The 14,859-nt window shown below is 33.6% G+C and overlaps 2 protein-coding genes across 2 annotated transcripts; one reads left to right on the forward strand and one right to left on the reverse strand.

Moving 5' to 3' along the window:
- The first annotated feature begins 6,313 nt into the window (after positions 1–6,313).
- Positions 6,314–9,632, forward strand: LOC133335423 (glycosaminoglycan xylosylkinase homolog). The gene is made up of 5 exons (XM_061543694.1): positions 6,314–7,214; positions 8,110–8,196; positions 8,414–8,904; positions 9,144–9,344; positions 9,411–9,632. The coding sequence occupies exons 1-5, from the start codon at positions 6,936–6,938 to the stop codon at positions 9,616–9,618; spliced, it is 1,266 nt and encodes a 421-aa protein (XP_061399678.1). The 5' UTR covers positions 6,314–6,935; the 3' UTR covers positions 9,619–9,632.
- Positions 9,633–10,178: 546 nt separating this feature from the next.
- Positions 10,179–13,685, reverse strand: LOC133335410 (exosome complex component 10). Its single transcript, XM_061543681.1, has 4 exons — positions 13,578–13,685; positions 11,710–13,497; positions 10,487–11,239; positions 10,179–10,347 (listed from the first exon to the last, which is right to left on the reverse strand). Exons 1-4 carry the CDS (start codon positions 13,683–13,685, stop codon positions 10,273–10,275), a joined length of 2,724 nt encoding a protein of 907 aa, XP_061399665.1. The 3' UTR covers positions 10,179–10,272.
- Between the last annotated feature and the right edge of the window lie 1,174 nt (positions 13,686–14,859).

Consider the following 14,859-nt stretch of genomic DNA (forward strand, 5'->3'; position numbering starts at 1 on the left):
TCCGGTACATGTGTATTTTTGTTTTTGTCTGTCTTTCGTTTTAATTAAATTCTTTAAATTTCTGTAATTTCTAACAAAGTAATAAACAAACAGAACAACAACACAAATACCACAAACGATGCCTGTCAATTAGCCTTAGACTAAAAGCATCCGAATCGAGCGGAAAACAGCATAATGAAATGAAAAAAAAAAATAGTTGACTGCCTGCCTGTGTGTGCTGCCTGCTGAGTGATGTTGATGTTCCCTAGACAAGGTTAATTATTATTTGTGCTAAACTTGTACGAAATACAAACAATAAAGTCAATTCATATTAAATTCATTAAAATCAAATAAAAATATGCTATATAGAATGTGCGACCAACAACAACAAAAAAAAAAATAAATGTTCCTTGAGTATATTTGGGTACGTCATATAACAGATTGCAACGTTCCCGCTCATAGATCCCACAAGTAGAACAGACGGACAGACAGACGACGCACTCTTGCCAAATAAAAAAACATTGCATTTGAATATCTTTTGTTCACATGTGGCGTCGATGTGTTTGTGTCATAATTAATGAGCATTTCATTTATATCCTCATTCACATTTGTAACGGTATGTTGAGTACATTTTGTGGTATGTAACAATTGAACAATATTGGTTTTGTCCGCTTACTTTTTCTGTAACATTTATGTTTTAACTTCCTTTCAGAGATTTGGAGCTAACTAGAAAATATCTTCTTTGGAATAGTGAATACGCGAATATTTATATAGGAGTTGCTTGATCCTTTACGTTATAGGTATGCCTGTCTTAGCCTATGCATTTCCGGCTTGTTTGGAAATTTTGAATAAGGTATAATTTATACGAGTCTTCTTCGATTTAAGGGATGTACGACTATGCTCTCATTGGCTTGGAAAGCTTTGTTTAAATTTCTAATATTTTAATTTACAAAAATATTATTTGAATTTTACGGAACTCTTCAATGATTGAGCTATGTTCTAAATATTTCAGCAACTCCTTTCAGCCGGTTCAATGTTTCCAGACTATAGTCAGTTCGCAAGAAATTATTTTATTTAATACTAGTTAGTATTGAATTAGTATTATCACAATTGACATTGAATTTGCCTGAACCTCATTACAACAAATACAAGAATTATTTATGCTCCTTAATTTTACTTTTCTGTTTACTGTCGAACATATTGAGTGTCGACTCAAAATGCATAGATACAGATTTGGCGTTCTTCTCTTATTCCTATACTTCATTTATTTCATTAACGCATTTGAGCTCATTAATAATTCGGCGTTGTCCATTTAATATAATTGGTTTATTTCAGTGTTGTTGCTATTGTCATTATTAACATGAGGATTCTTACAGTGTCAGCCTGAGGTGTTTATTTTTGTGCGAATTGTGTGGTGTTTTATTAAATTGTTCTAAAGGGCTTTTTAGCTTTCAGTTTTTTGTTTGTTTTGTTTTCTTAAAATACATTTATTTATATTTCGGTTAGCATGGCCATGTGTGATCTTGTGCATGATTGAATAGTTGCTCAACGAAGGGAGTCGTTAACGTTGCTATTGCAGTCTCTCGGGAAAATTTGCATTGTACGGTTCGAAAATTGAAAATATCGCAAAGAAAAAAAATAAGAAGAAAGTGTACAGAACAAAAAGCAAATATAAATATGCGTTTTATATTGACCATACGCAAAATGTTAGCAAAAAAATCTAAAATTATCAAATAAAAGTGCAAAACAATCATATTTATGAATTTAAAAAATAAAAAAAGTTTATTTTAATTGAAATTTGTTGAAAGTATATGCTATGAAAAGAGATCATGTATAAAATACAAAATATAACATCATATGATCAATCTATTGTGAAAAAGTGAAGCTATAATCAATTTGAATTATCATCGCTACAACTCGACATAAATTTTTTTGGTAACAGGGATTTTGTTAATTGTTAAATTACTTAAAATAGCCGCACTGACAAATAGTTTATGCAATAAAAAGGTATTCAACGAGTTTTGAAAATGAACATTTGCAAGAATTAATAAAAACAATATATGGTACTTCTTTGGAAATTTACTAATTCAGTAAAAATATTATTGGACTAGGTAAACAACAACACTCTACTCAAAGACTTTAGTCCATTGTTTTTATCCTATATACTTGAGAATAGCTATGTCATACGTTATTTTTTTAGACAATTGAGAGATTTGGCAAAGAAGTTTAGATAATCAATGTCAGTTTTTTTTTTCATTTCATCCTGGTCTTTACCATCCCATTTAGAAGTTTTATATAACGATTTACACATTGATTAGCATCTCTAGTTTGCAAATGGATTCCATTGTCATCTAGTTTTTTTTGTATAGTAGATTTTGAACATTCTAATGTAGCTGGTTAGCGAGTTTAACAAAACTTATTCATTACCTCTTTCATTCCCTTTGATATTTCAACGTTCAAAAACCGACCTTAGCATGCGGAAAGTATAATCACCACCACGTTCCTGTGAACATGAACGTCATTGAATTCATAATGAATTATTATTATTAATTATTAAAAAGGAACTAAATTATCCAATGGTTGACAAATTAAAGGATTAAATGTGGAGTGTTCGAAAGCATGATTCTGATTATCCCAGATATGTATATGTACATAGTTGCTCTACTTCCAAGAACTTGTCAATAAATGAGACATGCACTGGTGGCCAAAAATAAAGTAACTGAAATTGCAAAATGAATAAAAAACATGTAATCTTTTTGAAAATAAAGTTATAGTGAACGTGTGAAAGTGTTAAATATACAGATATGACCAAACCTTCGTTTATGTAAACAAATATTTTTTATTCAAAACAAAAATAAAAATATTTTTCAAAACCAAGGAGTTTGGTCAAAATTTAGAATTTTACAGAAACAGGCTGATAAACTCAAAATTCATTTCGAAATAAAAAAATATTCTAAGGAAAACTAAATTGACCCTATTTTTGATTGGTAAAATCTAAAGCAACTTTTTGATTTTTTTTCTTATAAATAAGCAAATTTTGCTAGTAATCGACAGCATAGCCATTTTTTTATTAAGACAAAACACCTACGAATCAATAAAATGATAAATTTTATCCTTTTGTATACTATTCCTAGCATCCTGAACCTGTGGGAAGAGACTATGTTTGTTTGTTTGTGGAACTCTTTTGATTTTGCTATCAATGATACTTCAAAGAATTTTCTACAGGGTAAATATCTGATAATTGTGTTAGCCATTATAAAACCTTGGATTTTGACTCCCGCAACAAATCTTTGATATGTTTCTGTTTTTATTTGAGGTTATTGTAAAGTTTAAACCCCAAATAAGTGGTACACTTTCTTCAGTGGAGGGAACCAACGCGTTTTTCAACACATTTGTGCAATCAATCCGATTCATTACTTCGTTAATCTCGTAAATAGATCGAAAGAAAAATGGCCCACTACCCATTATTGACCCCACCTTCATGCTTACCAGTACCCTTGCAATACTGATGCTTGAGCCTTTCATGGTTTTGACGTTCTCACGATGTCTGTGCCTTAAATTTTAAACTTAGTCATCCTAGCACATAATATTTATCCACTGAGTCGGTTTCCAATGGAAATTAGCTTTTGCGAAAGACAATCTGTCTTTCCGACTTTTCTGAAATTAAATGGCTTTCTTGATGGTATTCGGACATGTAGCCCTGCTACCATAGCTTGTCCACGCTCTGTTCTTGAGGTTATATCCAACGTAACCGTCTCTCAAATTCCGTTGAACTCTTAAATGAGTATTATTACTGCTATGACAATTTGTTGAGCAGTACGAACTGATGTTCTTTTGCAACCTTCCTCCGTGCTGAACTGTCACTACTGATCTAGTTGCATAAAATCAACTTATAATTCGCGAAATCACTAATTTATTTATCCAATATGTAATATCCCCAAAATCATTTTCTGTGATAAATTATTTTCACAATCACAGGTAATTATTTGTTTTATCGAGGTATTGTATTTGTTTCTAGCCTTTTTTTATGTATATTTTTGGCGGTAAGTCAAATTGAAAACCTATAAGAATCGAAATATGTACAGAAAGCAAAACATTGTAATTATAACGGTAAAAATGACTAAAATTTTAGAGCTCCTCTACTTGTACTGTATAGTTGCTTTAGTTTTGTCCAAGCAAAAATTGAGACAATTCCCTTATAAATAAATTATTATTTACTAGCATATGCCCGCAACTTCGTTAGCGAATGTAGGAAATACTTAAACATGTATTGACATATTATTTTAATATCGACCATAAATTAAATTTGAGTACCATTTAGTGACCAAATTTCATGATTCCAACTCTAAAAGTTCATCCAAATCCAAATTTGACCAAATTTAGTTCCATTTAGCACACATTATTTCCACAAGTACCCTCCTCAACCATCCAATAAAACTTCCTGCATACCCAAATCCTACACCCCCATAGTGATTCCAAATTCAAATTTCAGGATTCCAACTCAATCGGTTCACTCACAATTCAAATTGTACCAAATTTAGTACACAGTAGTACACATTTCTAAAACTTCCTACATTGTATTGTTCCCGCTCTATAGGATCACCCAAAATCCAAACTGTACCGATTATAGTACGATTTAGTACTTTTCGTACACATAAGTAACAAATTTCCAAAACTACGTTCATATCCCCATCCTACACTCCGACGGTAATTTTAATTTCAAATTCCAGGATTTCAGCTCGATTTGTATCTCCGAAATAAATTTGTACCAAATATAGTACCACATAGTACTTTGCGTACACATGAGTACACGCTTTCAAAACCATCTCCTTAAATGGGCCCTACTTCTCAACTTTAATTCACACTCCAAATTTTAAGTTTTTAACTATATCCCTTCACATGCTACAAAATTGTACCAAATTTAGTATATAGTTCGGATATTTATAGTTCGAATTTCTAAAAATCCTTTGGTACATCTATCCTACACTCCATCAACGACCACCAAACCAAATTTCAGAGTTCTAGCTCCACCGGTTCGCCAAATACAAATGGTATCACATTTAGTACTTTTCGTACCGTTCTAGTACAAATTTCCAAAAACCCAGCCTTATCTGTCACATGTGGACCAAGAGTGACCCTCACCCAAAATTTCAAGATTCTATCTTCAGCGGTTTCGTCTGGGTGTTAATGAATGGTTAAATCAGTCAGTCATTCAATCACTTTACTCTTTTATTAGTATAGATTCCATAATGAATTTTGCATTAATGCCTTTTTAAAAACGTTAATAAAGTACCCGATTTAAAACAGAAAAAAAAAACAACACGATATCTTATGTTATGCGGCATTTATTAACCTTGCAATATTAGTTGCTTTAGTTTTGGCCACCAGTGTACATAGGCGGAAATACTATTCAATGTTTGTTGCATGAATATATACTTCAAACGGTGGGCGATGATTATAGAGACGTAGTTGACTTTCCAGAAATGTTTCAATGCTACTTTTGTTCTCAATTACAAGAATTACAGTTATTATCTACCCTACCTACATGAAAATTAATGTCTCCGAAGCAGGGTTAAACTATTTCCCATTTTCATAATCCATAATACTACTTATAAATTTTGAATCATAAGGTATTGTTGTCCGCAAAATAGCAAGGCTTCAATATAGCCTTATTGATTTCACCATTTTACTTATTTAGTAGTTTCGAATTACTTGATGCAGTCTTCCATTTGCATATAGCCTAAATCAGTGTATTTATGATTTTTCGTTAACGTTTTTTGATGATGTTGGAAAAATATCCGATAAAAAATAAAACTAGTTACTAATTTTTAGATAACATTATACTTGGAAGAAATGTATTCTGGGTCTTAGTTCCCGCATATTAAATACCACGAATCCTAATAATACAACCCTTTGGCATTCTGTTATTATCATTATTTATTGTTTCACTTATTTCATTTCAGAGCGTTTGCTGCCTCTTTAATTAAAAAAAAAAAAATCCTGATTTATTGAAACTAACAAATAATGAGATATTTACATAAATATATGATGAAATTGGAAATAATAATAATTATAACATTTGTCCCAATCCTCCCTTCATAATTACACTTAATCAAGCCATTTCTTGCAACTAGACATGAGCAACACGATCTGCATTCAAACACAATTATTCGACTTCTTCTTCGCAATGCAAATATATTTGGCGGGATTTGAACAGCCAACACCAAGAGGAAAGACCTTTCATAAATTAAAATAGTCAACAAACAAACAAAAAACTATTTCAACGTTGACATCTTCGCTGCCACACACACATACTCACACACACAGATACAACCATTATTGTTAGCCAATATTCAAATGTTCAGCTGTTGAGTGTCTCATTATTTGAAAAGAATAAACATTCGCGGTCACCGCTGCAACACGTCCCTTGACGCCGCTGCTGCCTCCCTGCGGCAAGGAGCACTTGCCATTCACAGTCGCATACATATCAAAGACACTTAACATTAATTCGCACAACATAAAATATCGTAAGACTGCCAATTGCAATTTGTTTGCTGCTGTATGTTCTCACAGATATTTCACCAAATGACGAATAAGTCCCAAAAATACCTACGGCAGACGTTACAACAAAGTACCAAACAATCCGAATCTATTCTAGCAATTTACTGCTGCAACAGCGACGCCCAGCCAAGTATATCGTCCGGACTAATTAAATCGTCATTGCGTTGGCCAATTCAATTGTTGTGCCGCATAAATCATTATTGTTGTTATCATCATCGTGATTGCCTTCGTCGTCAATGTCAGACTTTCGGACATCTGCTGAGGAAACACATTATTACTCAGTATCATCGTTGCTGTAACGACAGTGATTTTGATAATTTGAATTTTCGCACATTGTTATCACTGCCAACACGGTTGGCCATTGTCGTCGCTATCGTTGCTAACAGCTGACCACAATGAATAAACGTACCGTTATAATAATTGTTGCTCTCGTGACCATTCTATGTTTGGCCGTTGGGGGCAATCTTTACTTTATGTACTACCTAAATGCTCAGGATCCAGCACTGTCAAGTACCCGAGCACTTGAGAATGTTATTCGCCATAAAATCAGGCACTTGAAACCGGCCTATCTGAATCGAAATCCTCGTTTCTTTATGTATCGGAATAAATTGTTGAAGAACTATAGACCGGCAAGTTATGAAAATGCTTCAGTGCTGTGGGACATAGCCAATTGGGTAAGTAAATAAGACAGGGGGATAATAAAAAATAAATGTAAGATTTATACATTGCGGTCTGTGAGTTTGATCGGGAGGACATCCTGCCACTGAATGATTATGAAAATTAAATAGATTACGATCCGACCAAATTTCTGAAATATATTTATATTTATAAATATTCAGGAGTAATCCCAGTTTGTTATATGATAAAAAAAATAGCAAACCTACTTTTTTAAAAACATAAAATATATATTAAATACGCCGCCTAACAAAGGCCATATGCGGACGACATAAATCAGAGTAATATATTTAGTTAGCAATGTTTTAAGCTTTCAAATTGTATGCATATACATTTAATCGTTTGATTAATATCGGATTTCTTATCCTAAAGTTTGTGATCCGGATTTGCATCGTACGAATATATTTGGTTTACGATTTTTTTACGGTTCAAGGAAATAAATAAAAGTATCAAGGACTAGAGATAGCATGAGGATATGTTTTACAAAAATATTCCCCATTCTATTTAACTGAAGGCATGTGACCTCAAAAACAAGCGTTAAAAGCCGTATTAAAGGTTTTACATAAAAATTAGAGTTATCAACAAAAAATTCATTTCGCCCTAACTCAAAAACTTAATCTAGTGTAAATTTTTTATTTATCAACTGTGTTTTGGTATTTTCCCCAAATTATAGAAATCTTCTCTTTAATTCCGGCGTTACAAATATGAAAAAAATCATTCTGTGATCCTAAATGAAATCTAAGGATGAGAAACACTTTGCCAGCTACGGCTAATCTAACTGAAATAACCAGATATCACATACAACAAACAGTAGATTATTTTTAATGTGTTCCGGAACAAACACATTAAAAAATATTTATCACCCAAATAATATTCCATTAAATTTCTTTATAGTGGCCGCATGAAAATGAAATATACCCTTTATACGATTCGTCGATGGGCCAACTCTTGCAAACATTACGAAATGAGCCTATAACCAAGGTAAGTTGATACCACATAGTGTTAAAAAAATGGTAATCATTAGACTGGCATTTTTTTTTTTTTTTTTGTGATGAATGTAATAAATCTGGGCGGTACATTTGCCAAATATGTATTTTTCTATATATGTGTTGGCATTAATATATTTCATTCTAATAATACATTTCCCACTTATATGTTACCTTTTATTAATCGGCATATATGATTTCTTTATCCACAGGTCAACAACTTATCACGCGGTACACAACTGAAGCTATTGATGCGTTTATCTAATCAACAAAAAGTGATTTTCAAGCCACAGTGGTATCCACGTGACATTGTGATTGATGGCCCAGTATATGGCGGCAAGGACCGTCACACTGCTGAAGTTTATGCCTTCTATTTGGGCGCCGTTTTAGACTTTCGCTGGACACCGATTGTTGTGGGCAGGGTGGTCAACCTGAAAACAGATATTTACGATAAAGGCGACTCAGAACTTCAAAATACCATGACAATAACACCGGGAGAAAATGAGACCGAACAGTATTGTCTCTTTGGCAAATGTCATTATTGCAACGAAGAGGAAACTGTATGCGGTGATGAGAATAACAACATTGAGGGCGTACTAATCTACATAATACCGGGACAATTGGCAAAGAGACGCTCTCCATGGCAAAGGACATACAAAGAAGATAAACGAGCACCCTGGGAAGATGATATGAATTATTGCAAGTAAGTGTGACAAAATTCAACATTTATAGCATTTGCGTTCGTGCACGGAATGTATTATATTTTTCCTTTCTGCTTATATATATTTACTTTAATAATTCATTTGCGATATAATTTATTCACTTATTTTAATATTTATTTGACAAAGGCTTAGTTTAAAAATAGTCCCAATTTAGAATATCAGTTTTATCAATATAAGGTTTAAGCATAACTAATTATTGCATGTAATCACTTTTCCATAGATCTCTGAAAGGGAAAATGGAAAATATTCGACTACTGGACCTTATTGACGTCGCCATTTTCGATTATTTAATACAAAATGGTGATCGACATCATTACGAAACGCGTGAGGAGCGAGTGGTGCTTATAGACAATGGCAAAGCATTTGGAAATCCCAATAAAGATCATTTAGATATATTGGCACCACTATATCAATGTTGTTTGTAAGTGAAACCACGCCCCAGCACTTTCATGGAATACCAATAATTCATTTCTGTTTTGTTTTACAGATTACGAGCCTCTACATGGGAACGTTTACAGGTATTTTCTGGTGGTGTTCTAACCGAACTTATTGATCGTCTATCGAAAAACGATGCCCTATATCCCCTCATAACGGACAAACACAAACGGGGCGTAGAACGACGACTACTGGTTATCTTTGCAGTTGTCGAATACTGCATGGATCGTGAAGGCGAGAAAATGTTTAAAAACTTATAAAACCAAATAAAAAAGGAAATTCGATTTCATATGTGACTGGTAACAAGGATCCATATTAAACATATCATAACTTAAAATGTTTCAAAAGCCTAATTAAGATAAAAAGACAATTTTATGTATATCTTTGTAAAAACTAATCGATCGATTGATTTATTTAATTATAATGTAAAAAACGATAGATTTTAGCTAGGACGTATTGTAATTTAATCCGTTGTTTTTCTATATAGCAATAACTAATGTGTTTTGTTTCAAATAGAGCATAATCGTTCCCTGGATTTTTTTCCTGAATATTAAAAATTTCATTTTGTAACTTTCTATTCCAGGAGTCTTAATTGCAAAGGCTATAAAATCATGTCTGTGTTCAATAAATTCCCAGTTACATTTCTTCTATTTTTTGTCCATAGTTTTTATCTTAAAATCCAATTCCTCCAACTCCTGTTCTAAGAAATCATAAACAAAACACATAATACAATATTTTTATAATATTTCAGTATTTATTTTTCTATTAAAACACAAACAGACAAGTCTAAAATATACATACATACTCAATTAAAATAATATGTAGAATAGAAAAATAGTTTATTTTTATTCAGTTCATTTTCGTATTTCTAACGAATCTATGTAGCTAGGTTAGGTAGTAAAAATGATATTAAACTATTTTTTACTTTTTACATTTGAAAATGTAAATAGTTTATTGAATTTCTTATTTTGCGTCTTGTTTGAATTGCTCTGAAAAAGAAAGAGAAAAAAAATAAAATAAATTATCAAGAAAAATAAAATAAATTATTATTTTGAATAAGATGGTATGTGTTTTTATCACTTTTTTAATTGGAATAAAGAAAGTATTTGATTTATATAATGCACTTACCTTGGCATGAAATTGTGCTTTAATTTCCATTCCTTTCGCTTTTTGTGCACCACCTTGGAATTTCTTGAAATCAACATTTTTATAATCGAAATTAGTTTGTACCGGTTTATCTGAGGACTGGTGTGGTTTATTTGATGCCATGAACTTCTGTTTTTTGTTTTTATTTTTTTGGAATTTCTGTTTATGTGTTGATGGTTTCTGTTCGTCACAATTCTGTGAAGGATCAGTTGAAACATTTGGTTTCTCCTCTGGCGGACCATCGTCATCATCGTTATCATTTCTTTCCAGTTCGGATACAGTTGTCTCGGCTTGTCGCTTGAATTCCTTTTGTTGTTTCAATTCCTTCTTGGTTGGGGGTAAATTAACAAATTTCAGTTTATCATCAGTTGGTGTAGTTTGTTCAATTGTTGATGTGCTTTCCAACTTGGTACGTTTCGAACTGGAAGCACCATCGTTAGCGGCTGCAGCAGCTGCTTTCTTTGCAACAGCTTCCTCATATTTTCTCTTCAACATAGCCTTAATGGGCATGCTGTATATATCTTCTTCCTCGGCATCTTTTTTGACATCATTTACATTGATAGGCATCATAGCCGGAGCATCTGGACATAATTGTCTCTTTTTGTTCTCGGCTTCGAGGCGAGCAGCTTCTTCGCGTTTTTCCTTTTCAATCATTGGCAGGACCGTCATATATCTCTTATATGGTAAGAGAATTTTTCGTTTTTCTGCCAGACGATGACGCATAATTTCTTCGTCCTAAAAAAAGAAAATTGATAATTTAAAAATTAAGATAATCAGAATCCTAAAAAATTTGAACTTAGTAGCTAATATTATTTTTATTCATACAGTTTTATATGAAGTGACGTGGAAGACCACAAACATGCAAATAGAACGCATTTGTCCAAACAACGAATTGTGCGGAGGGCTGCGTCATTTTTATATATTTGAGGCAATCAGATTCAGAACTCTGACCATTGAATCTTACAGTAAGGATTTCAGCGAATAAGGCTCAAAGACTACATGTCTCAGAAACTACTCATTGTAAGACATTCTAAAGCTAAATAGTCGTATATTCTGGGTAATAGAAATATGAAATGTGGCCTCTCTCACCCTACTTCAGTACATTTATATACTAATTTTAAACATAGATAAAGGATGGACTGTCTGACAATCCACAAACCGTTTCAAATAGCCCACTGTCATATATAAGTAATCCATTAACTTACCTCTTCGGAATTCTCTGGCGTATCGAAAACACTCAAAACCGCCTTCTTCATCGGATTCGAGGCAATCGACGATTCATCATTAATTTGAACACCCTTTTCTTTATCAAATGTTAGCAAGGTGGGTAAATCGTCACGGAATTCCTCTGCCATTGTTAAATCATGTGGACAGTGTAATTTGCTGTTGTAATCACAGACATTTGCATAGACAACACGACTGGGTGCTTCTGCTTGCAATATCGGCTTTACAAGGGGTTGTTCACGTGCCTTTAATATGATTTGATGCAAAGTATGCAAATTCTGACGCACCAATGGCGGAATGGGATTACAACAAGCCAATATACCTTGCATTTCACGCGGTAAACTTTCCGAAATCTGCAGCATCATATGATTCGGCAGTACGTAACCGTAACTTTCATCTTCTTGACGGGCCATAGTATCACGCCATTTGAAAATCTCACTCAAGGCAAACAGTTGTCGGTTATCAAAAATTCTTTTTGATTTACGATAAATGTCCATATATGAGTCTGCCGTAATAATGGGCTTCTGGAAACGCTTCTTGCAAATCTCCGTGGACCTTTGATAAATGGATCGCAACAATTGTGGTTTTTGATTTCCAGCTTCTAGCAAATCATTTGTAATACGTTCGTATACATAAATGAGGAAATGGGTATCTTGCCGGGCATATGCAATTAGTTCCTCGGGTAGTGGGCGAATACGCCAATCGGCCAATTGGAAAGTTTTATCAACTTCTTTATCGCAGTAATGTTTCAACAAATATGCCAGAGAGAGGCGTGCGAAGTTCAATGCCTTTGCCGCCTGATGCGTGTCAAACATGTTCACAATATAAATGGACAGATCACGTTGTAACCATTCCACATCGAAATCTGCACCATGGAAGATTTTGACAATTTTTGGATCTGTAAAGACTTCGTTAAGAATCCACATTTCATCTCGTAACTCCAAGGCATCAAAAATGTAGTCCTTAGTCCTAGTTGAAATTTGTACCAGACAAGTAATTCCCAAAAATGTACGATACGAATGATGTTCAACATCCACAGCGATTTCAGACGCCTTGCGCAACTCCTCCAAGGCTTGAAAGAGTTTTGGTTTCGTGTCAATATACATTAATTCTGTTGTGTCTACGTCTTTTGGTTTTTCGGCTTCTCGTGGTTTCAGCAAGTTGGATGGCACTTCAAACTTCATCAACTCGAACTCGTAGGGATGTAAATAACTGACAACATTGCCGGCATCATCATACTCCGGCAGGATTGCAAGGGGCTTGAGAGAATTTGGTTTTTCTTTTAGCCTCGGCATAAACGGCTTATCTTGGCTATTGTCCACAGGAATTTGAAACTTTACTTGCGGCCTGGCAATATTCTTTGCGGTTATTAAACGGGCGGCAAAAGAGGGACTTGCTTCGTTATTTTTTAAATTCCAGCTACCGGCACCTTTGCCGGGTGTGGGCGTCGATGTAATTTGTGATTCCACTACAATTGTCTGCGGCGGCTTCTTAATGCCAGCAAGCTCGTCAAGATTTATTTGCAGTCGTTCAAACATGGCATCATTGCACTCCAATAACATTTCGAACTGCTCGTCCGGTTGACGTCGTTGAATATTTCCTCTGACATTTTCCCGTTTGAGCACGTGTGATATGAGACCCAATATACGATGTGATTGTTCGTCGATTACCCGTCCAAATGTTGGGTAGGCACAGTACAAATCCCTCGACGCACCTTGGGGAAATGAATTGGCACATTTTGTGGCAACCATAATTTCAGTTAGTCCTTTCTGTAGACAAATAGAAAAAAATAAATAAATAAAAATAAAATCATGTATATTGAGCAAATACGACAGCGGATAAAACTCACCTTCGTAAATTCTTCGATACTAGGAAAATCTCCAATGGGGGTTGATTTAGGTTTTTCTTTTGTTTGTCCATCGGATGACGATGCTCCATCTGCTGAATCCAAAGCCATATTCCAAATACAAATTAAATTTACTCCAGCTCCACACACACAAATAAATACACCAAAAGCGTGGTGGCACAAGGTTGTTCGCAACCTAGAATAAATGAAAAACGTTCCCCTAGCTAAGGAATGGGGCAGAAGACAAAATGGCCGATAAAGAAGAACTCAAAGTAGGTTAAAGAAATATTTACGAATGGTGTGGAATGGAGAGTGCATGAGAACCGCATTGTTGACACACTTGCGCTATCCACTGTAAAATGATTACGCGCCGGCTACGCACTGTAAACTGTCGGTGAGAAAATAAAAAATAGAACAGAAATAACGGTACATTTATTATAGATGTTTAAAGAATGTTTGCGATTTCAGATGCAGCCTATTAGTATATTTTTGTGAAATCTTTTATATACAATGCATATTTTTTGAAAATTCTGCTTAAATTCTTTAGATACGCGGATCTGTAACCTGCGAATAAATTTATTCATAATTTATTCATAATCTAAAATTTATACGAAAATTGTTCAATTTCAATTTCTGTTTATTGCTTGTAATATATAAAATTCATTTACAATTTAGTATTTATAAGACAAGAGCTTAGGGATATACAATTCCTGTTCTACTATATCATTATGTTGATTAAATAATATACTTGATAATACATCATTCGATGAAGGTAGGGGAAAAAGCAAAATAAAAACCCATTGAATATTTTTTTTTTTTATGAATTAAGAGTTAAGAGTTAAAATTTCTATGACACTAGATCATTAATATGTGAGTATTGAGATATTTGACATCTGTCTTTAAATAAATCCGTCAAGATATTGATTCTTTCCAGAACAGATTGGAATCCCGTGAGAGTGTGTAATCTGCAAGTGGAATATAACCAAGGAAGGTTATAAATCATTTTTAGTAGCTTGTTTTGTGTAACTTGAAGTTTTTTGATATGACATTTTGCAGACGAAGACCATACTGGAGCACAGTAAAACATTACTGGTTGAAAAATTGATTTGTAGATAATCATCTTATTTTCAACATTAAGTTCGGAGTTCCTATTTATCAACGGGTACATAATTCTGGTGATCTTGTTTAGTTTGTCCATTATGTAAGAAATGTGTGCTTTGAATGTTAATCTTTTATCGAGTATGATTCCTAAATATTTTACATTATTACTCCATTCGATGTTGTT

The sequence above is a fragment of the Musca vetustissima genome, unplaced genomic scaffold, assembly GCF_032173495.1.
Source record: "Musca vetustissima isolate MV318-11 ecotype Yass unplaced genomic scaffold, APGP_CSIRO_Mvet_v1 utg7762, whole genome shotgun sequence".
NCBI classification, from domain to species: domain Eukaryota; kingdom Metazoa; phylum Arthropoda; class Insecta; order Diptera; family Muscidae; genus Musca; species Musca vetustissima.